The sequence below is a fragment of the Nothobranchius furzeri genome, chromosome 16 (genome assembly GCF_043380555.1).
Source record: "Nothobranchius furzeri strain GRZ-AD chromosome 16, NfurGRZ-RIMD1, whole genome shotgun sequence".
NCBI classification, from domain to species: Eukaryota; Metazoa; Chordata; class Actinopteri; order Cyprinodontiformes; family Nothobranchiidae; genus Nothobranchius; species Nothobranchius furzeri.
The window spans coordinates 54,804,745-54,826,669 of NC_091756.1; the positions used below are offsets into that span (position 1 = coordinate 54,804,745).

Below are 21,925 nucleotides of genomic sequence, written 5' to 3' on the forward strand. Positions count from 1 at the left end.
AAGCATGGACAGACTGGGGGCGTCGGAGTGTGTGCAGCTGAACTGTTCTGGCCACCGGCCTTGAACAGACCAGCCATTCAGGAAAACCCCGATGGCCAGCCTGCCCCTGGTTCTGATCACAAGTAAAACAACAACGCTCCAAATTATGACGTGTTAACTGATGGCAACTGTGTGTGTGTGTGTGTGTGTGTGTGTGTGTGTGTGTGTGTGTGTGTGTGTGTGTGTGTGTGTGTGTGTGTGTGTGTGTGTGTGTGTGTGTGTGTGTGTGTGTGTGTGTTAGTCTGCAGACAGCTGAAAGATCCAAACAAGTTTTTCCACTATTAATAAATTAAGAATGATTTGGATTGTTTTTTTGCTACCTTTGAGCTGTTGGGTTAGATGGAGTTAATCCCACATCATAACGGTCTCGAGGAACCAAATGCAGACCGGAAAAGGAAATCTGAGCAGAACCAAGCTCTAAATGGCAAAAGATAAATATCTGAACACATTGGCATTAAAACAAAATCATGATTGAAAAATTATCTGAGAGGTAGCCAAGAGGATGCAACAAGGATCCCGGCAACAAAGGGAGCAACCGAAGGACTACTGAACTCCTGGGAGGGTGAGCTCCTTACCTTGTCCTCTATCAATGTTACTGTTAACCTGCATAAGCATGACTGTTAGCAGCTTCAGTCACTGGTTATTAAAGTCAGCTGTAAACTTATCAAGCTACTTGCATCAAGTAGATGTTTGTCCTCCAAATAAATGCATGCTCAACCCAAATAGGTTTGCTAACTCTTTGGAAAGTTGGAATTGTCTGATTGGTTGGAATCCTAAAGTTTTACAATCGCATACAGAAAGTGTGTGTGTGCGTGTGTGTGTGTGTGTGTGTGTGTGCGTGCTCGCTCGCTCGCTCGCTGTAGAAACCAGACAGTAGTCCTCCGGATGACACTCCCAGTGTTCCTGCTGGAGACTGACATTTAACTTTATGTTTACACTGAAGCCATCTCTTCCTAATAAATCATTCATCAATCTTTTTCAGACATTTCCATTTTAATCCATCTTAAGACCGACTCTCAGTCAAAATGAGCCTGATATGATTTTTCTTTTTTCCCGGAGCCAGGCTGAGTTGCTGTGTAAGGTTTTCACTTCTATGTTGTGGGCTATTTAAATCAATCTTGTCTTTAGGCAGGCGTCCGCCTGGCGCCATGGACCCAGACACAGCTCTACCGTTCCAAACGGCTCTTCTATCAAGCCCAACAAAATCCTCTTGGCATCATTAATTACCTCCTTCCAAATGCAGCCACTAACCTGAGATTGAATTAGTCTGACATTTTAATCTCATTAATTCTATACACTATTACAATAAAACACCACATTTAGCTGAAGGTTATATGTTTCGAGACAGTGGGTTATTCATCAGATTAATCATTGTTTCAGATCACAGAAGTAACGACATGTCAGCCTTGTATTATATGAGCAAAAAGAAAAAGTCTAGGCTTTACGTTAACTAGTTCAAAACAATTTGATATAATTTTAAGAGTTTTAAGTGTTTCAAAAAAATCCACCATTGTGTTGATCGCATTTATGGATGTTCTCCCATCCCGCCTAAAAGAACAAATCAGTCAGGGATTACAATAAATCTACATTTCATATTAAGGTGAAGGGATCATCCTTTCATGCTTTTATATGGGCCCTGTCCAGGTCCTTGTTACTCTGTCCTTTGCATGATGAGGTGAATGCAATTCCAAGTCCAGACACTATTGGCGCTAATATGCTAAATAGGAATTTTCCAGCGTGAAATCTTGTGTAAGGATTGTGAACTCGGCCCCTCGATAAATAACGTGTCCCTTTGATGGCCCAATTTGGGAAAATCCTAGCTCTGCTACTGACCTACAATGTGACTATTGACTGACTAAATGGTTCTTCTCAGTATAGCCATGCTCTGTCTACTGGAGAAATGTGGAATTGTCCCAGAGGACATTTATCTACTCAATCAATCAATCAATCAATCAAATTTTATTTGTAGAGCACCTTCTACAACGTTCTCGGAAGCCCAAGGTGCTGAACAACATCATTGTAAGAAAAACATTCCCAGTACATGGGCATAAAAGCAGGATAAAAACATAAAATCATAAAATATAAAACAATATTACAGATAAAAAGAGATAATGGAATAAGACTAATCGATCAAAAACAAATGGTGGACAAAATAAAATCAAGCATCTGGGTTAAAAAGAGGAATAATTAAAACCATAATGTCAGGGCAATTCAAAGAACCCTAGCGCCAAAACGCAATCAAATAAAAATGTCTTTAAACGAGACTTAAAGACTTGAAGGGATGGTGCCAGCCTAATGCGCAGTGGCAATTTGTTCCACAGAGTTGGAGCCAAAACAGAAAAAGCACGACAACCCCCGATCGATATTTCGACCGGGGGACCACCAAAAGTTCCTGCTCGGCTGAGCGAAGAGACCGAGATGGAGCATACCTGTGCAAAATCGCATTAATGTACGAGGGGGCACTGCCCTGGAGGGCCTTATAAACAAGAGTTAAGATTTTGAACTTAGCTCGATATTTCACCAGGAGCCAGTGCAGAGTATCCAGCACTGGGGTAATGTACTGCCTCTCTGGAGACTGCCAGGTAGTGGAATAAATTTTTGGGTCCTTGTTGCAGAGTGGCAAATCGCCCTCTGTGTGCCTTACATGAACCTCAGGAACGTGGAATTTGGACAAATTTCCCACAGAGGTTCACATGTTTGTTTACCTGTCACTCGTGGTTCCATATTGTAAAAGTATTCCCGTGTAGTCTCCTGCTCTGGCTCTGGATCCCTTTTCTTTGGTCTAAATGCAGTTGTCTCCTTTATGGACACTTCTTTCAGGTTCAGTCATCCTCTCAGAGCTAAATTTAAAAAAAATACAATGAACGTGTAGAAAAGTTGTGGTTAAATAATTGTACTATTGAGTTTTTGGAAGAGGATCCAGATTTTGTGGGTTGAAGAAGAGAGCTGACAATGATGAAGAGGAATGTTATGAATAAAACATAACATTTACTGGGGAAGCTTTCCCTGCATGGAGGAGATTTCTTGTTCTGTTCCTGCAGGGAGCCATTTGAGCAGTGCAGAGCGAGGGCAGAAACAGAAACACGCTCTACTTTCCAGGCTTTAAACATTGAAAATGAAATGTCTGCTCTAAAATGTACATTTTTATTATTGATAACAAGATCCACAGTCAGCCAGGGGGTGATTGATACTAACCTAATTCTCTTTTACACAGCTCTTTCTCTGGAACATTCCTTCAGTTCCCCAGTATTCAAAAACAAGGCAATACTTGGTTTCTGGTACATTTTCAGCACTGAACAAAGGTTTGGAGTCCCAGAAAGAGAATCAAAAAGAAGGTTCTGCTGCTGGATTCAGAGCAGATAATCAATCAATCAAAGCTTTATTTATAAAGCGCCTTCCGCAACCCTGTCAGGAAGCCCAAAGCGCTGAACATGGTTCAGTTGAAGGTAAATATAGTGAATAAATCAAAAATAAAAGCAATTCAAATTACAAAATAGGTGAAACATTCTGGTACAGGACAAATGTGTGAAACACATTTGGATTGAGTGAACCAATGAAAACTGTGAAATAAATTCAACATAAAAGAGGGCCAAAATCAAACATGTTCTGGAAACGCCAAGCGGAGGAGGTGTGTTTTTAGGCGACTCTTAAAGACTGGCAGAGAGGGGGACAGCCTAACTGAGGGTGGCAACTGGTTCCAGAGTGACGGTGCTAGGACTGAGAAAGCCCGGTCCCTGCGAGTACGACACCTAGTACGAGGGACAGTGAGCAGGCCTTGGTCAGAGGAGCGCAGAGCACGTGATGGGGAATGTCTGTTCAGGAGTGTGGCTAGATAGGGGGGAGCGCCACCCTGGAAGAAATGATAAACAAAGACAAGGATTTTGAATTGTGAGCGATAGCAAACCGGAAGCCAGTGCAGGGAGGCCAGAACCGGACTGATGTGGTCCCCTTTCCTGGTCCCAGTCAGGAACCTGGCTGCGCTGTTCTGCACAACCTGTAGGTTGTGAGATCAATAATAACAGATGAGTCAATAATGAGCGCTGCCCTTCTCCTTGACTGAGGACATGATGATAATGGGTCAAGACATAAAACCAGAGTGGAGTACTGAATCCCAGACCTTATGGCCACCAGAGTTTAGACTTTATAACTCATTCGTAGTTGAGCATTATTGTGCTTCATGAAGAAAAACAAAACTTGAAGCTGACAAAACAATAAGATAGTAAAAATCTAAACGGCTTATAGCTGGTGAGCAATGTGTGCTTCCATTAATAAGTGAAGGCAATGCATTGCTCTCCTATTCAGTTCACGGTAGATGTCAATGTCTGGATCCAGATAAGCGTTTCATAACGAGTTCCTGCCATGTGATGTATAACATCTAAAAGCGTTTGTCATTACTGTTGTAGGACCTCCTTGTACACTCTATCCCAAAACAAGTGCTCCCATTGTGAAAGTACCCATGTTGGCTAGTATGGCCACAGTCACCACAGAATCACCTCTCCCCTAGCATAGCTGCTACTAATCAGATTTATGGTGGTTTTTTCTCCTGAAGGAAGGATTTATAGTTCACACAAAACCTAAAATAGCATTAGCCCCTGTTAATAAATACGAGGTTTTAATAATAATTAGAATGTGTTTTTAAAATTTACGAACATCATATGCATTGGATCAAAAACAGATATTGTAATGACTTGACTGTGTAACATCTGGTGTTTTTTAATGAAGGTTTATCTTCATTAATGTGTGTCTGGCAACAGACAGGCCCTTTTTCAGTTCTTACAGGGAGGACTGACCTCGACCAGTCCTAGTCCCCCTTATCAGTAGAACTTCCTTGAGAAAGTTGAGAAAGTCCACACAGCTTCGTTGTTTTAGAAATTGTGCCTGGAGTGTCTTCCTGCCTGAGAGTCTGTGAGAACCTCGTGTGTGTGTGTGTGTGTGTGTGTGTGTGTGTGTGTGTGTGTGTGTGTGTGTGTGTGTGTGCGTGTGTGCGTTTTGACTTTGCTGTGTGTGCTTAATAAATACTCTTGGAGGACTTTGTCTAAGAGTGAACTGTCGGACCTTGTTTGGTGTGTATTCATTCTCCACTTTGCAAAGTCTAAATTGACTGTTGGTTGATTATTGGTATTGGTTTTGATCAGCTGGTTATTATAACCCCTGCGTGTTGAACTTTCCCTAAGGTAATCCTGGATGGGAGATAAAATTACCTAACAATATGTGAAATCCATGGCACATAATAAATGGGATTAGAACATAATGTTTTTAGCCTCATTGACTTACCATACCATACCATACCATACCATAGTTTATTTATATAACACATTTAAAACACAGCATGGGAACTGCCCAAATCGACCAATCAAAGCAACAAAAACAGGATAAAATACCGACCAATAAAAGCAAAAAAATAAATAAAAATTTAAAAATACATGAGAAATACTAAGAACACATCAAAACAATAATACAATAAGTCAAGTCATGGTCTAAAAGCCAAATCGTAGCAGTGGGTCTTTAAACGAGATTTAAAAACTGTCAGTGATGGAGCCTGTCGAACTATCATTTACTTGCATTCAGTTTTTCGATCTTCCGGGGACCCATGGTCCAGAAGTAGATGGGTGTGACATAGGCTCCCCGTTCATTTTGCAGATGCTTTTATCCAAAGTGACTTTACTCAATTAAACCTGACTGGTGTAGTTATGGCCTTCGTATGAAATGTTTTCGATATTACATATTCATGTTTTTGGTTTAATACAGGTGCAGTTTCCCCTGTTTACATTTATCTTTGGCTTCTTACATTGGCTCAAACTGCTGATTTTTATGTTTTGCGTTTGGATTCTAAGGTTTTAGGTCACTTAGGTGAGTAAACGTGACCTCGTGGAAACCTGGTAGGAACGTCTCTTTAGGTCCTCTATAGGGGGCGACAGCGGAGCGCTTGTGACGGTGTTCTGCCATGAAGTGATGGCCTGTTGAATATTGAGATGACGTATCGGGATCGCGCAGCTGTAGCCACAACTTGTGTCGACGCATTATACACACGTCAGTACGTAAACTATTATGCCAAAGTTCTATGTTGGTGTTGTTGTTTTTTTACAGTTAAGGCCCTTAAGCCTTTCCTTGGTCTCTCTCTCTCTCTCTCTCTCTCTCTCTCTCTCTCTCTCTCTCTCTCTCTCTCTCTCTCTCTCTCTCTCTCTCTCTCTCTCTCTCTCACGCACACGCACACACACACACACACACACACACGTGTTTTTGCAAAGTAGCCTTTATCAGATTCGACGGCTTTCAAACAGAAACTGACGGCTGACAGGATGCGAGCGTGCGCGTTCCCGAGGCGTCCATTCAATGTTCGGTAGAGCACCAGTGTACGACACAACACCTGTTCCAGCTCCAGTCCCAGGCTGCTCAGGGGAAGCGGTCCATCCAGCACCGAGGACAGAGGCAATACTCGGATTAAATAACACATCCGCCCAAAGCGGACGGACACGCGGTTCTGGATGCTGGGTACCAGGATCATGAAAGCGCGTCGGGTCTGGTTGTTGGTGGCGGCGGTGAAGGTAAATATGCGTTCTTATCAGCGAGATGGAGCCTCTGGAGACAATAATCAGGTTCTCCTCGGGCTTTCTCATTCTCTCCTGTTTTTAGTGAGTGAAGATGACAAAACACTTGTGCTCCAAACGCTGCTGGTCCAGGACCTGCTGTGTGGCGCCACGTTCTGAATGTGGTATATTATTTGTGCCCGGTCCGTGTCTGTCTGTCCACCCATTCATCTGTCCATCCGTTCATCCATCCTTTCATGGTTTAGACCCGAACCTGTGTTCGGCTGCAGAAGCATACGTGGGCAGAACGGACATGGCAGTCCAACCTTCATGGAGCCTGGATCTGGTTCTAGCTGCGTTAATACAGGGTTGGGTTGTCCCGCCTGTCCCCCCAGGCTCCTGGAGGTTCCCTGTTGATAAGCCGGACATTCCATGTGGATGTGTGTGCCGGACTCGTCTTTGGGCTTTTGGGACATGCTGATGTAGCAGGTGAACGGACTGGACAGACTTCTAGTAGACCACATGTCTCAGTGCTGCTCATTTGGGCTCTTAGCCCCAACTCAAGGCTCCATATATAAAACACCCTGGTGGCCCCCATGCTCTTAGTCTAACCTCTATATGGAGAATGTCTAAATGTGATGTGGTATCTGAGCTAGGATTGCTGTTAAAAACAGTCAGATGTAATAATTCAAATGATTGTTTATTAAATAAAAGCAACAACAATCTGTACTCTCAGCATGCTGCCATCTTATATTAACTGAGCAGGTAATGAGGTGGTGGGGGCTCCAAGCCTATTGGTCCCCAAATGCCTTGATACGGCCCTGGATGTGGGACTGACTTCTGGGGTGATCTGATTCTATCACATGTATAAAAGTTAAATGCTTGTGTTATTGCTTTTCACTGGTAAAAATGTGTCTTGGGAATAAATCTACCAACTTTTTTTCTTTTCAAGCACTTTGTTTTGTTTTCTTGATTCTATTTGAATCCATGTATGTGAAGTTTGTGGCACCCTGCGTGGGAGCACGAGGACGTGCTCGTGGAAAGAGGGGGGAAGGTGTGACCGTGTGAGCGTCCTGTCACAGTGACCCGATCGATGATGCGCCCTGGCTACTTGGCCACGGGGATGTCCCTTTGGCTGGCTGGTTAGAGCGTATGACTCTCACCCGGGAGTCTGGGGATCGAGTCCCGCCCGGGCCCTCGTTTATCCACCTTGCCACATTAATATGCGCTGCGCTGCAGCAGCAATGAGTTGAAATCCCTGGGGCACAGATTATGAACTCAGCTGAAAAGTACATGAAGTACCAGAGAATATGGGCTGATGTAAACGATCGCAAACAAATTACTTTGTTTTGGTGGAGCGATTTTGTGAATATAACAGCGGCCGCGCGCAGGACGCAGCTGGAGTATTTAAGCCATTACCGCTGCGTCCTCTCTGCTCATAGAATGCCCGCAAAGCTGAGTCCATAAATGACGTTATATATGTAGATACTGGATCTTTTTTCAGGCTTCCCGCAATTTGAATTTTTAGGAAACCCACGTCTTGATTCTGGGTTTTAAAATGCATTGTAATGACTGCGTTACTGACAATTGTACCGAGTAAATATTACCATTTTCTGTCCCTGTAATGCCTTACATTACCATATTACAGCAAAAAGCAATGCATTATTGTAATTAATTACTTTTGTACCGCGTTACTCCCAACACTGCTAATGGGCTTCAACACAAACCGTTGTTTTCCGCTTGGTCTAGAGCTCAATCAGTGTCTATTTAATATAGCGTAATATTGCTTTTGGATGGTAAATGTGTAGGAGGCAAAACTTGACTTTAGAAAAGGGGGGGACATGCCCCCCCCCCACCCCCAAATTACGTCCATGGTTCTAAACCAGCAAGTTTAAGGTATCTAATTTTTCTGAATGATAATTTAGAATTAGATTAGGTTTTTATTATGAATGTACTATTCATGTACTACTCTTCACAGTAAGTTTACAAAAATATGTATACAACTACAGTGTAGAGGCTCTTTTATGTAATGTCAGGAATGCAGAACTGTCAAATATATAGGTGGCAGGAATGGCCAATCACATGTTAGCAGGTATCAGCCCCCCCCCCCCCCCCCCCCCCCCCTTTCAATCTATGGGGATGTTGCCAGTGGTCCTGAGAGGGTAAATATGTTTCCTACAACAGCTGTTTGTTACACAGACTATGACACCTTTACAATCCCAAAATAACAAGGACTCCATACAGGCGAAACTGGAAAAATGAGAATACGGTGCAAAGGTTCATTCATGTCAGTAATCCGTCTTAGACTGGGAGACCATCTAAAGGCTCAAGAACCCTTTGCAGGTGTTGAGGATTCATTAGCTGGTTGGAGTGTGACACTTTGAGTCTAGATTATTGAACCTTTTCACAATATTCTGATTGTGATTCAGATGTAAGCCATAATCATCACAGTTATAACAAATGAAGGCTGAAATATCTGGCTTTGCATGTGATGAGCCTGTCTCATATAAAACTTTGAAGTTGAATTACTGAAATAAAAGAACTTTTGCACCAGATGCAACATTTTCACCTGTAGATACCAAATAAAGCCTGATTACAGATGGATGATGGATAAAGCTTACACTGATGTTTGTGACATCTCAAATGATTGATGACTGATGCTGTTGAATTTCTGATAGTAACGAGTGTATAAAGTGAAGCAGAAACATGCTGAGTTATTTCACCTGTGCTGCTCACCTCTCCTCTCAGGGAAATTAGCTCCACTCCATCATGTCACTTCATTCTATCTCCATTTCCTTTCTAGTTTTTTTTTTTTTTTTTTTTTTTTTGCTAGTCAAATTTATTTTTCTTGGGTAAAGAAGGCTTGTTCTGTCCTCTTTCTCCTGTAGTTAACAGGAGCATAACTCAACTGAAGTGATCGCTGCAGGCAGTGGCGTGTCCAGATATTTTAAAATGGGGTGGCCCAGGTGAAGCACAACTTTGTGCATGGGTGGCACCAATTGTTATGCTTTTTTTTGTTTTACCCCCAAGCCTTCTGTGGACAATGAAAAGCCTATTTGAAGGTAAATTACTGTGGCGACACCTGGGGGTGTCCAATCAGATTCCAAGGGTGGCATGTGCTACCCCAGGCCACTCCCTGGACACGCCCCTGTCTGCAGGTGGGATCTGAACCATTTAGCACCTTGATAGGGCTTTGGAGAACATGAATAACAGGGATAGTTAGATTTAGTCTCTCAGCCACATTGTTCAGCCAGGGGGAATTTCATTTTGATATTAATTTACTAGAAATTAGATAATGCAGCACAAAAAAAACTTTTCAGTCTAGGATTATTATGGCTGTTTTGTAGAAACCTTTCCTGGGACAGAGTGTGAGGCTGGGCTGAGGCTGCTCATGGAGGTGACAAGTTTATCAGTGTAGAAATCAGTAAGAGGGTCAAAGGTCAACAGCATCCTCCAAATCGGCTTGGTCAGCAGTCCCAAACCCCTCTTTGAGAATCATCATCTCCACCTGCTCACGCGACTCTCCAGAAACTGTGGCTGTGGTCTGTGTCTTAGGAGGAAGAGAGGCCCATCAGGAGGTCAATGGGTTTATCCCATCCTGGCTTCCCCACGTCAAAGTGTCCTTAGGCAAGATGCTGTCCCCCCAGTAGCCCGCTGATCTGCTAATTGGTGTGTGTGTGTGTGTGTGTGTGTGTGTGTGTGTGTGTGTGTGTGTGTGTGTGTGTGTGTGTGTGTGTGTGTGTGTGTGTGTGTGTGTGTGTGTGTGTGTGTGTGTGTGTGTGTGTGTGTGAGTGAGAAGATGCAGGAAGTGAGAGAGAGGGAGTTAGATAGACAAAGGGTCGATTGAGACTGGGTGGTTGATGGATGGATCGTGGAGACAGAGAAACCTGATGGCATCTCTAACACAGCGTCAGGCCTGATAGATTATTGTATCTTTAAAAGAGAAAAGACAAGCCTGCTTTACCTCCATCCCCTTTCCAAACACCCCAGCTACCCCAGGACCATGAGGAATGTTTGCATTTCTTTTGGCGTAGATTGGGACAAATCTGCTCTCTCGCCATCAGAACTTTATTTACTGAGACGTGCCGTCGTGCACTTGAAACGTACAACTGATTCTTTTAAGCAGCTTTATGGAGTTAGAGTAGGCGTGTCTGCTCTTATGTGTGTCAGCGTGAATGTGGGACGTGGGGTGGGGGTTGGGGGAGCCCTGTTGGACCGATTGGATAGACACGTCTAGACATCAATTATCTCTCAAACTCTTTGACCCATTTTTTTCTGTTTAGTTAGTAACGCTCTGTTGATTTGAACTTGTTTAGTTTAGTTCTCATTAATCTGGTTAATATTTACTCTTGCAGCCAGTTTGTTGATGCTCCCTGGACAGTTTTTGCTGTCTGTTCAGGCTAAGTTCCCTCATAACATTTTGAGGTCTAATGAAACAATCAGTGACTTTCAGATCAAACATCTCCGTGGAAGGGTTCCCATGACAACAATCTAAGACTCTAAACAGTTGCTTAGTTGATATGAGATCATATTTTCTCGTCTTTTATCTCCTGCAGGTTGTTGTGCTGGCTGAGCCGCTGCTAAGCCGTCCAGAGATGCTTCCATGTGCACGAGGGTTTAAACAAGAGGAAAGCATCATGGAACTGGACCGAGACCTGGCAAAGGGCCAAGCTGTCTTCAACGGTCAGTACACACACACACACACACGCACGGACACGCATGCACACACACATACACACACACGCACACACACGCATGGACACACATGCACGCACACACACACACACACACACACACACACGCATGGACACGCATGCACACACACATACACACACACGCACACACACGCATGGACACACATGCACGCACGCACACACACACACACACACACACACACACACACACGCACGCATGCACGGACACGCATACACACACACACACACGCACGCACGGACACGCATACACACACGCACACACACGCACGCACGCACGCGCGCACACACACACGCATGCACGCACACACACGCATGCACGCACACACACACACGCGCACACACGCACACACACGTGCGCGCACACACACACACACAATGTGCTTACAGAGAGCTAGTAGTTCTGGTAATTGTGTCTTGATAGGAGTTGAAAAGTCCTGTTGGGAGACTAAGGAGCTTCAAGAGGCCCAGGTGAGGACGGGACTCACTGGGCCTGCTGGTCTGAATAACATTTACTGGTTTCATAATGCTAAGTTGTTGCTGGTTTTTTAAGAGTGTGTTGGTGTAGAGGTTTGGGGAAACACACATAAAAGTAATATTCAGACTATAATCATAATGCAGAAAAGGGCTATTAGACTAATAAATCAGGACCTGGTCAAGTTTAAAACAGTGCAAATAATATATAAGGCAAGGAAAGGGATGCTCCCAATTGAAATAAGTAAATGGTTCTTAGAAAGAGAAGGGAGGTATAATTTTAGAGGGAAGTGGAATTTAAAAGTACAAAGAGTAAGAACAACATTGAAAAGGATGTCTATTTCAGTAGCGGGCATTAAATTATGGAATGAGTTAACAGAAGAAATAAAGGTCAGTAGTGATATAAACCAGTTTAAAATAAAACTCAAAAAAGAAATGTTAAATAAGTATAAGAATGAAGAAAATGCAATTAACCCAGGACGGCGTGCAAACTGATGTTTAATCTCTTCTACAAATTAGCAAATCTAAATATAGTTCTAGTTGAACATGAGAATTTTTTTTTTTTTGAAGGCACTGTAAATGTTTTGTTGTTAAAATTTAGATGATGAGGATGTAAACCTGAGGGGGTAGGGCTAAATAAGTATACACTTCTCCCTACTCCTTTTCGAACAACTGCATGGAATGAGTTTATGAAATGTTGGTGAATGTATATGTTTGAAATAAAAAGAACTGAACTGAACTGTGTACTGATGTGGCTCCAGAATTTTTAGATGGGGTGCATTGGTAGTGGCACAGAAACACACATTTGTATAATTATTTTTCTAATTTTACTCTGTTTTGATTAATCAAAGTACTTGAGTATGCCAGTTTCTATTTTAGAAGGAATAGTTTTCAGATTTTCTTGGTATTCCTTTTGTCACATCCCCTTATGTCTACCGTCTACCTCTGAGTAAATTCTTCAGATAAAGAAATTGATTTTCTAAAGCAGATTTTTGGATAAAACTATATATTTTATTTATATAACTTGACATAATCGTTGCATTTGGTGATTTGGCGACTTTTACATTATTCATAAATTACTCTGTCCTGATGTGACTACTCTGTGCTGTGTGAATGCTCTGTTATGAACGCAGTAATAATGCTTTCAGAGCAGCACAAAACTAGTTTTTAAAATGTTTCTCTTAATATTGTGGCTGCAGCTGAATGGGATTGTAAAAAGATCTTCTATTCAGATAAAGGCAGGGCAACTTTATTTATCTAACCCATTTAATACACAGAGGCAATTCAATGTGCTGTTCATTTAGCAAGAAAATTAAAATCAATGTGACAGCACGATTAAAATACACACAAATTCAATTTAGATTTAAAAATTAAAAAGAGAAAGTTAAAGGGTGAGCAGTTACAGTGCAGAACAGTCATTCAAAGGCTGACAAATACACGAAAGTTTCTTCATTTTGATTTAAAAGTTTCTAGAGCTGGGGCACATTTGAGGTCACGAGGAAGCTGATTCCATCTGTGAGCAGCAGCTAAAAGCAGCAGCTTCACCCTGCTTGGTTCTGACCCGGGGTTCAACCAGCTGACTACTTAAGGATCTCAGAGCCCTGCTGGGTGTATATTCAGGAAGGAGATCTGACATGTATTCTGGCCCCATGCTATTGAGTGATTATAAACTAGTAGAAGTATTTTGAAATGGATTCTGTAGTTTACTGCTAACCAGTGTGGAGATTTAAAGCTATAAGATAAAAAGCTATCCTAAAAATAGTTCACTTACTAATGTTTCCAAGAACATTTTTCTGAAAATGACTTGAAGTACTACATTCTGACTTACACAATAAAAGTGCTGTCATAACCTCGGTTCTCCGAGTAACACGACAGCAGACAACAACAGACTCTTCTGGTGGAAATATGCTACCAGCCTTCCCCAGATGTTGCGACTATCCCCAAAGTACCCGTGTGTCTCTGCCACAAGCTCATTAAAGCAGGTTTTCAGCAGTCCCATAGTTGTCACACACTGGTGTGGTGAAAATTGTCCTCCGCGTTTGACCCGTCCTCGTGGGGAGCAGTGAGCTGCAGCTGTGGCTGCTCTCGTTAACTATTTGGTGGTTTAATCCCCTAATCCAGTGGTTCCCAACCTTTTTCCCAAGGGACCCCGTTTTTTACCAGTAAAATTTATGACGACCCCCTCCCATTCTCTCTTCCAGTACAAACAGTATTAAGAAATGATAAAATTGTTCAAGCACATTTTAATATGCTTTGATTCAATAGATAACAGTAATAGTAGGCTCCAGTACAGAACAAAGTCATTAACAAAACCAAACAGAGCATAATGTGCTTGACAGTTTGTATTACTTTTCTGAACACATTGTTTCTTGTAAACACTGATAAATCAGTCATTCCTTTCAATAAACGTTTGACACATAAAAATACACTAAGCAAAATGTTCTTACAAGTGTGTTACTTTTTCTGTACTAATTATTTCCTGTCTTAATATCAGTAAACTTTTCACTCATGAAAAAAGTGAGCAAAATGTAGGCTATAAACAAGTAATAAATGAAGTTTTAACCCCTTAAAGTGGAGAGGTCCTGGCGACCCACTGAGAAGCTTTGGCGCCCCCTTGTGGGGGTCGGGACCCCCAGGTTAGGAACCACTGCCCTAATCCAACCCCTTACTGAGTCAAGCAGGGAGGCATTGGGTCCCATTGTTTAGGTCTTTGGTATGATCCGACTGAGATTTGTACTCCGATCTCCCGGTCCCAGGGTGGACACTCGTACCACTAGGCCACTGAGCTGGTTGGTAGTTGGCAGTCAGTCCACAACGTCTTATGTTGAAGCAAGAATTTTGAAACATGCTGGTTTTTCAGACAAAAAATCTTTTATAAACTGTGTTTTTTGAAAGTTGTTAATGTTATGTGTCATGTCGTTGTTTTAGTAATAGTGTTTCTTATTCAGTTTCTGAATGGTGAAGGTCCAAACCAACAGTTTGATGATTCCACTTGAGGCTTTTGTCATAATTTTTAAATTAGTACCGGTACCCCCGTGGTAAAAGTTGGACAGTATTTAAGTATGGATGTGTTCAAGCTTGCTGCTGAGAGATGGGCTGTGAATGCTTCACGTCAGGACTCAAAGCCAGAAAGGGTATTTTCTGGGAGGGGAATAAAGTGTTAAACAGTCTATTGAACAACACAAAACCACTTCATCAGTCTGTAGTTATGGTCACATGGGGTCCCTGTACAATGGTTATTGAAGTTTCCATAGTTCCCACACATATAGCTCCACTCATTGGGCTTTCTCACATAGTAGTATTCCAAAGGTGACAAGTTATCTTTTCTTGCCTAACGGTGTTCCAGTAGCCCATTTCTCATTAGAATATTCCTGTTCCCTGACTTCTGACGTGGACCTTGTAAATCCAGATGGCATCCTTGTTTATACTGTGTGTGAAAGTGTGTGTGCATGGGGGAATGACTCGTGTTGCAAAGCGCCTTTAGGGGTTGTAGAAACCAATAAGGCGCTATATCAAATACAGGCCATTTACCATTTTACCATACTGTGTCGAGGGTGCTTGAGGTTGAACATTTTGATTTTTGTTTTTTTCTTTCTATAGGAGGCTCTTTTGTGACATCCAGTGCTTTAGCATTGGGAATTTTTTTCCAGGGTACGAGGAGTACCGGTAGTTTTTCCGGTAATTTATTAGTCGAAATCTCTGAGATTTCTGAAAAAAACATCTGTCTGTCTCCAAGTAAATACCAGCCGTCCACAGTCCCCCCAGCATGTTGTCCCACCCCTCCTGAACAGGCTCATTTTGTGCGTAAGGAAGCTGTAGCCGTGCAGCTTCGGCGGGGTCACACACACACAAACACTCCACACCAGCAGAGTGTCTCACTTTAATGAGTCCCTCGGACACTCCTCGATCCACAGGTCCAACCAGGCCCCCACAATGCAGCTCTGAAATTGAGTCAAACCCGGAAGTGAAATAAAGTGCAGTTCCACCCTCATCCACTGGGGGCTGGTGTCAGAAGCGAGCAAATTCTCATTGACTCCCATGTTAAAAATACCAATTTCACAGCAGAAATAAACATGTTTACAGCCTGGTACCAACACATGTTTTTTGTTTAAATGATCTAGTTTACACTCATGACAACTCTGAGGGGGGGTGAATTTTTTTCTCACTCTTCTGTTTAAGTGTATTAAAAGTAGCCTAGTGAACTAGACCAAATTCTTGCTTTGCAAAGAATGGTCTAGGCATGCTCCATTGGAACCTCCGCAGCTCCTACCAGGACTCTGGCTAGCCAATCACAGCTCTGTAGAGGGGTTTCAAACACATAAAGAGCTGTGATTGGTCCACCATTATGGACCAATCATAGTGCTCTATCTGCTTAGTGAACAAATCACAGAGCTTTATCTGCTTTGTGGGCCAATCAGGGCACTCTATATGCCTGGTGGGTGGGATGATGCAACAGAGTGAAACAAGAGTATGTCACATTGATTGTCCAGTGGAATGCGGAGATCATTTGAAAGACAACGGTAGAACCCGCCCCACAACCGAGAGCCGTCAATGGAGCGTGGCCAGACTAAATAATACATTTATTTAGTCTGGCTTGCCAGGCTATATTAAAAGCCTAAAATTCTGTATAATTTATGAGCATCAGACCCACGTGACCACAGAGCTAGCTCCGTGGAAAGGCCTCAGTAGAGCCTCGGTCTGGCTTGGAAACTGCTCCGGGATTTTGAGTCTCTGTGTTTGTGTATTCTTGTTTGGATATTTTTTGTGCAATTGTTGGACAAAATGACTTGCTGTGGTATTAATTGCACCAATAGAGCGTCCAAGGAGTCTCCACTTCATTTTTTTCGGTAAGTAAAATTATATTCATGTATTTTAGGTCACTGCCGAGCTGAGCTTAGATTTTAACATGTACTGTTTAACCATGAAATTTAAATGTAATAGGGTAAAACCCAGTGCAGTTAACATAATGCTGCATTTTAGAAAATGGGTTCAAATATAACATGTTGGTGGAGCTGGGTTCCGACTATCGGCTTGTGGAGCTCTCGGGAGACCGATGCTTTCCACCCTAATCCCCTCCCCGCAGCCTGGTCCATCTCTGTCTGATCGCGGCTTCTGTTAGCTGCGCGGGCTGACGGCTGGTTCTTATGGCAAGCCAGAACCGCCAAAATACGACACTTCTTCTGGTCGCGGCTTCTGACTGCTGCGCGGGCTGACGGCTTGTGGAGCTCTGGGATGGAAACCTTTCCACCCGGTTCTCCCCAGCAGCAGCTCTGCGCATCTCAGATCGCAGCGGCGCTTGTCTGCTGCGCGGCTGCCGGCTTGTGGAACCGAAAGGAACCGTTGCTTGGTTGGTAAAATGCAACAGATTTTATCCAGCTTGTTGGTTCTTTGCTTAAAAGGAAGTCCGGGCGGCCGGTCCGATGCTCCTCTTAGTATGCGGTGAACTGCAGTGAACTGTAGAGAACTCAGAGAACTGAACTAAGATAGCGTGGGGACTGGTTTTATTAATCTGGATGTTTTGATTTCTGGTCGAATCAAAGTTGGCAGATTTATAAACACCACAGAGACTATGCCACGCTTCAGAAAGGAAGGTTCTGATTGGATGAGTAAAAGCAATGTGTCGTAAATTTACATTACGTGTAGTCAGAATGTCTAGTGCACTAGATTAAAGTCATATTACTTATTAAAGCATACTAATCATAACATTGTCATTTCACAGATTGGTCAACATTATATTATTGACTAACACTTTGTTTGATTAGCCTTATTAAAAATAGAGTTCTTTGATTTATTAAAAGGAAAGAGTCCTTTATCTTCATTCTTCTCTTGAGCTGGAAAGAAAGCAGTTTAGAAGCAAATGCATGACCTTGAGGCAGTCTCATGCAGCTTAGTACTGTGTCAGAGGAGAGAGGGTAAATAACCTTCGGTGGAGTATCACCTTCATCATGTTACAAAAGAGAAGTCGAAAAGCCAGCAATCACTTTTATGTCAAGAGAAATTCCTCTTCGGGGATTTTTTTTTATAAAATAGTAAATGTTGGAGCTTGTGAAACAGAAATTGTCACAAAACCTTGGTGCCAGGACTAAAAAGCTTTGGTCTCCCCTGGATTTGAACCGAGCGCTCAGAACCACTATGAATTCTGCTCTGCTGGCGCTTTGAAAGTGATGTCAGTTTTTGTTTCAATTGCTCAAAATTAAAAGAGACAACAAACGTTACAAACTGTGAACTGAAATTCAAAATGCTTTATGAATACCCAGCCCATTACCCAGGTGATGACCAAGTTCTTCCAGCTGACCTGATGTCTGTTTCTTTTTTTTTTTCTCAGTGACCTTCATGGACTGTGGTGAAGGTAGTGTGTGGTTCAGAGTCGGAGATCCGTCTGATTTCACTGTGAGTCAGGAAGGTGTAATCTACACCCAACGGAACCTCAGCCTGGTGGGAAAGAAGAAAATGGAAGTGGTGGTATATGCCCAAGACGTCCTATCCAATCATGTGTGGAAGGTCAGAGTTCATCTCCACATCAATCCAAACAGCAGAGGAACTGCACCTGAACAGGTAAGACTGTATCAGCAGGCCAGACCTCGGTCTGTGTGGGAATTCTCTTTGGCCTGCAGCAGCCGTCAGCAGCTACAGTCCAGAACCACACACACACACACACACAGAGAGAGAGAGAGAGAGAGAGAGAGAGAGAGAGAGAGAGAGAGAGAGAGAGAGAGAGAGAGAGAGAGAGAGAGAGAGAGAGAGAGAGAGAGAGAGAGAGAGAGAGAGAGAGAGAGAGAGAGAGAGAGAGAGAGAGAGAGAGAGAGAGAGAGAGAGAGAGAGAGAGAGAGAGAGAGAGAGAGAGAGAGAGAGAGAGAGAGAGAGAGAGAGAGAGAGAGAGAGAGAGAGAGAGAGAGAGAGAGAGAGAGAGCAAAATAAACCTTTGATCTAACATGCTAACTGGAGAAACTAACTGAGACGCATGTGACCCTGTGACTTGGGGTTGGTTGCTGCTCTGTGCTGAGATCTGTCTCTGTGGAGAACATAAGAACAGTGACACACACTAACACACACAAACACACACCATGACGGGTGCTGGACACATCTTTGGATCATTATAATTAGGGCATTGATCCAGGTGAGGAGTCCTCTGAGTCCCTCTTCAGGGCTAAGCTGTGTCCATTTCTACACTGGCTTGTTGTCTCTGCAGCTGAAACCCAGTGATGCAACGCTGACTCAACAGGTACCAGAGATCTTGTTTCCATGGCGCAACATCGTTGTCATGGGTGAAGGTTCTCTAAGTCGAGTGAAGAGGGATTGGGTCATTCCACCTATCAATGTTGCAGAGAATTCACGAGGACATTTCCCCGAGGATCTAGTCAGGGTAAGAGAGATACACACACACACACACACACACACACACACACACACACACACACACACACACACACACACACATTTGTCTTTCTATCAGAGTGAGGACCCTCCATTGACTACCATTCATTTTTGTGACTCCACTATGCTTAACCCATACCCTTGTGGCCAATTAGTACTGATTTAGGAAGAATGTTTAAAACTAGGGAAGTGAGTTTGTGCCATCTACCCACTTTACTTTTCACCTATAAACTCTACACTCCGGCGTGATCTGCCTGCTCATCTCTTTTTCCTCTCCCATTCCTTCTCCTATACTTAGGAGAGGGAATTGGGGGAGACAGGTTAAGCCTAGACTGGCTCGGGTGTGGTTGAGCGTCACGCGACGACGCCACATCTGTTACCTGTTCTTCATCAAATTCTTTTCTATCCTTGTTTCTTTTTTTTTTCTTCCTTTTTTCTGTATTCTCTATTCTGTCTTTCTCGTTTTTTCTTTATTCTATCTTTTCAATCTTTTTCTATTCTGTTTTTCTATTCTGCATTGATACGAACCAACAATGGAGGGGAGTTTCTGAGTGACATGCGCCGGCCCGTGCATTGCCAGTGACTCTCTACTCCAAACTGTTTTGGTCAAGGTACTGATTCAGGGGGATGTCACTGAGATACATCTACTCCATCTACTCCACCTAACCAAAACCAGTACTGATCTATTCCTGACACTAACCTTAACTAAAACTTAATTCACACCATACTTCAAAAACTGACTGGTAAGCTTTTAAAAAAAAGTGAGGACCAAAAAAATGTCCTCACTTTGAAATAAATGTCCTCTCATCGTAGGGAAAATAGTGAAAATGGTCCTCAAACACACGCACACACACACACACACACACACACACACACACACACACACACAGAGGCATGCACTAGGTTGTAGTGATGACACATCCTTGATTTAAAGGACAGAAAGGTCTTTATGTGTTTAATCAATGTAAGATCTTTACTCACCAGCCACTTTATTAGGTACACATTACTTGTTGGACCCCTTTCTGCCTTCAGAGCCATCTTAATCATTTGCTCTATTAGTCCAACAATGGAATAGAAAAATTTCTGAGAAGTTCTGGTTCATTTTGACATGACACCATCACACAGTTACATCCACGATGGCACTGCTGTGGTCTTCTGCTCTATAACCAGTCTGCCCAGTCTCTAATATCACCAGGACATTCGTTTCCTCACAACTACCTCTCACTGAATATTTTCTCTTGATCAGACCATTCTTCTTTGTTTATGGGTTCCAATCCCAGAAGATCAGCTGTTTCTAGTCACATCACCCTGTCTGACACCAACAACCACACTATGTTCAAAGCTCGTAAAATCTGTTTATCTTCTGCTCTGGTGCTCAGCTGAAGCTCAACAAGTCCTCTTCACCACATTTAGATGTCTGAAAGCTTTGAGCTGCTGCCATGTGACTGGATGACAACAAGTGTGTTAATTGAACAGGTGTGCCTGATGAAGTGGTTGGGGAAATTATTTACTTGATCAGAAACCATTAGAAACACATATGCTTATAGTAGTTATCTCAACTCTGGAGAAACATTTGGTGACCACTACAAGCTCTAGAGTCCAGTCAGCTGCTGTTCTGTTCTGTCTTCCATTGCTCGTCTCCACAAAACCAGTAGCAGGCTGTCCAGTTACATTGTTCTAGATCAGGGGTGTCAAACTCAAACTCACAAGGGGCCGAAATGAAACTCTGGGACGGAGTCGAGGGCCAAACTTAATATTTTTGAAAAAGTGACGGCAAATTTGTACATTTTCTTTATCAACATGTATGCAATTTTGAACCTTTAAATTTGGAAACAAACTTATTTCTGCATTAACACTGAATGTGGAATAACCAAATTACACACGAGCAAGTCAGTTTTAAATAAAAGGCATCAGTGGTATTCATTACTTGTGGTATAATCAGCATTTTTAAAATCTATTCAGGATTTATGTTTTCTTGTTTATTCATTTTTCTTATTTTTTATTCTCCTTTTTTCTCCTGTAATAAGTGTCATCGCTGCTGTGACGTCTAGCTTTCCCCACTGAGGAACAATAAAGGGATTTTCTATTCTATTTATCTATCTGCAGCCTTTCCACTTCCTGTTTACTGTAGGTTAAATCTTTTCTCACGGGCCAACAACAAAATAAAAATATCATTTTATCTTAAATGAAAATGCAACATCTCACCTGTTAACTTTCATGTTTTGGAGCAGAAAAAGAGCATAAAACCAACATATTTAAAGCTCAGTTTGCTCCACTGGTTTACTGTGATGCTCACCTGTTCCAGCCAGATACCTGCATCATGGGGCTGACCTGAGCTGAGGAGGAGTCTCCTGTTGTTTTGTTCATCTTCATCATAATAACGACAACATTAGATGACAACAGGTGCTCACATAGGTTTGTGCTGATGAACATGTCTGAGCAGCTTGACCATGTTGTTGTGTGTCGGGGAGGAAACACAACCACAGCAACCACAGAGCCGTGCTGGTTTGAGCGTGTCGCTGCTCGCTGGAGTTATATCAGCTCTGTCTGGACGTTAGTTGGAACACTTTTTCTTTCAGTCGTGAACACATTACTGAGCGGCTAGAATCTGTTTCTGGGCTTCAACATCAGAAAATAGCTGAGTAAACTCGGCGCTGAGTGAGAGGAGTGTAGTTTGTCCGACACAGCGGAGCTGCAGCCACCGGCAGCAGGCGCTGAAAAAACACAAAGGAGGGGGCTTCGTCGGCTCCGCGCTGACGCCGCAAAGCATCATGGGAGTTGAAGTCTTTGCGGTAAAAT

At 42.8% G+C, this 21,925-nt stretch overlaps 1 protein-coding gene across 1 annotated transcript in view; it reads left to right on the plus strand.

Moving 5' to 3' along the window:
• Positions 1-6,217: 6,217 nt before the first annotated feature.
• LOC107387314 (cadherin-2) overlaps positions 6,218-21,925 on the plus strand; it is a 53,527-nt gene continuing 37,819 nt past the window's right edge. The window contains exons 1-4 of the mRNA XM_015962217.3: positions 6,218-6,584; positions 11,123-11,249; positions 18,078-18,307; positions 18,942-19,115. Coding sequence (XP_015817703.1) covers positions 6,525-6,584; positions 11,123-11,249; positions 18,078-18,307; positions 18,942-19,115 — 591 coding nt within the window. The 5' untranslated portion in view covers positions 6,218-6,524. The remainder of the gene's footprint in view (positions 6,585-11,122; positions 11,250-18,077; positions 18,308-18,941; positions 19,116-21,925) is intronic.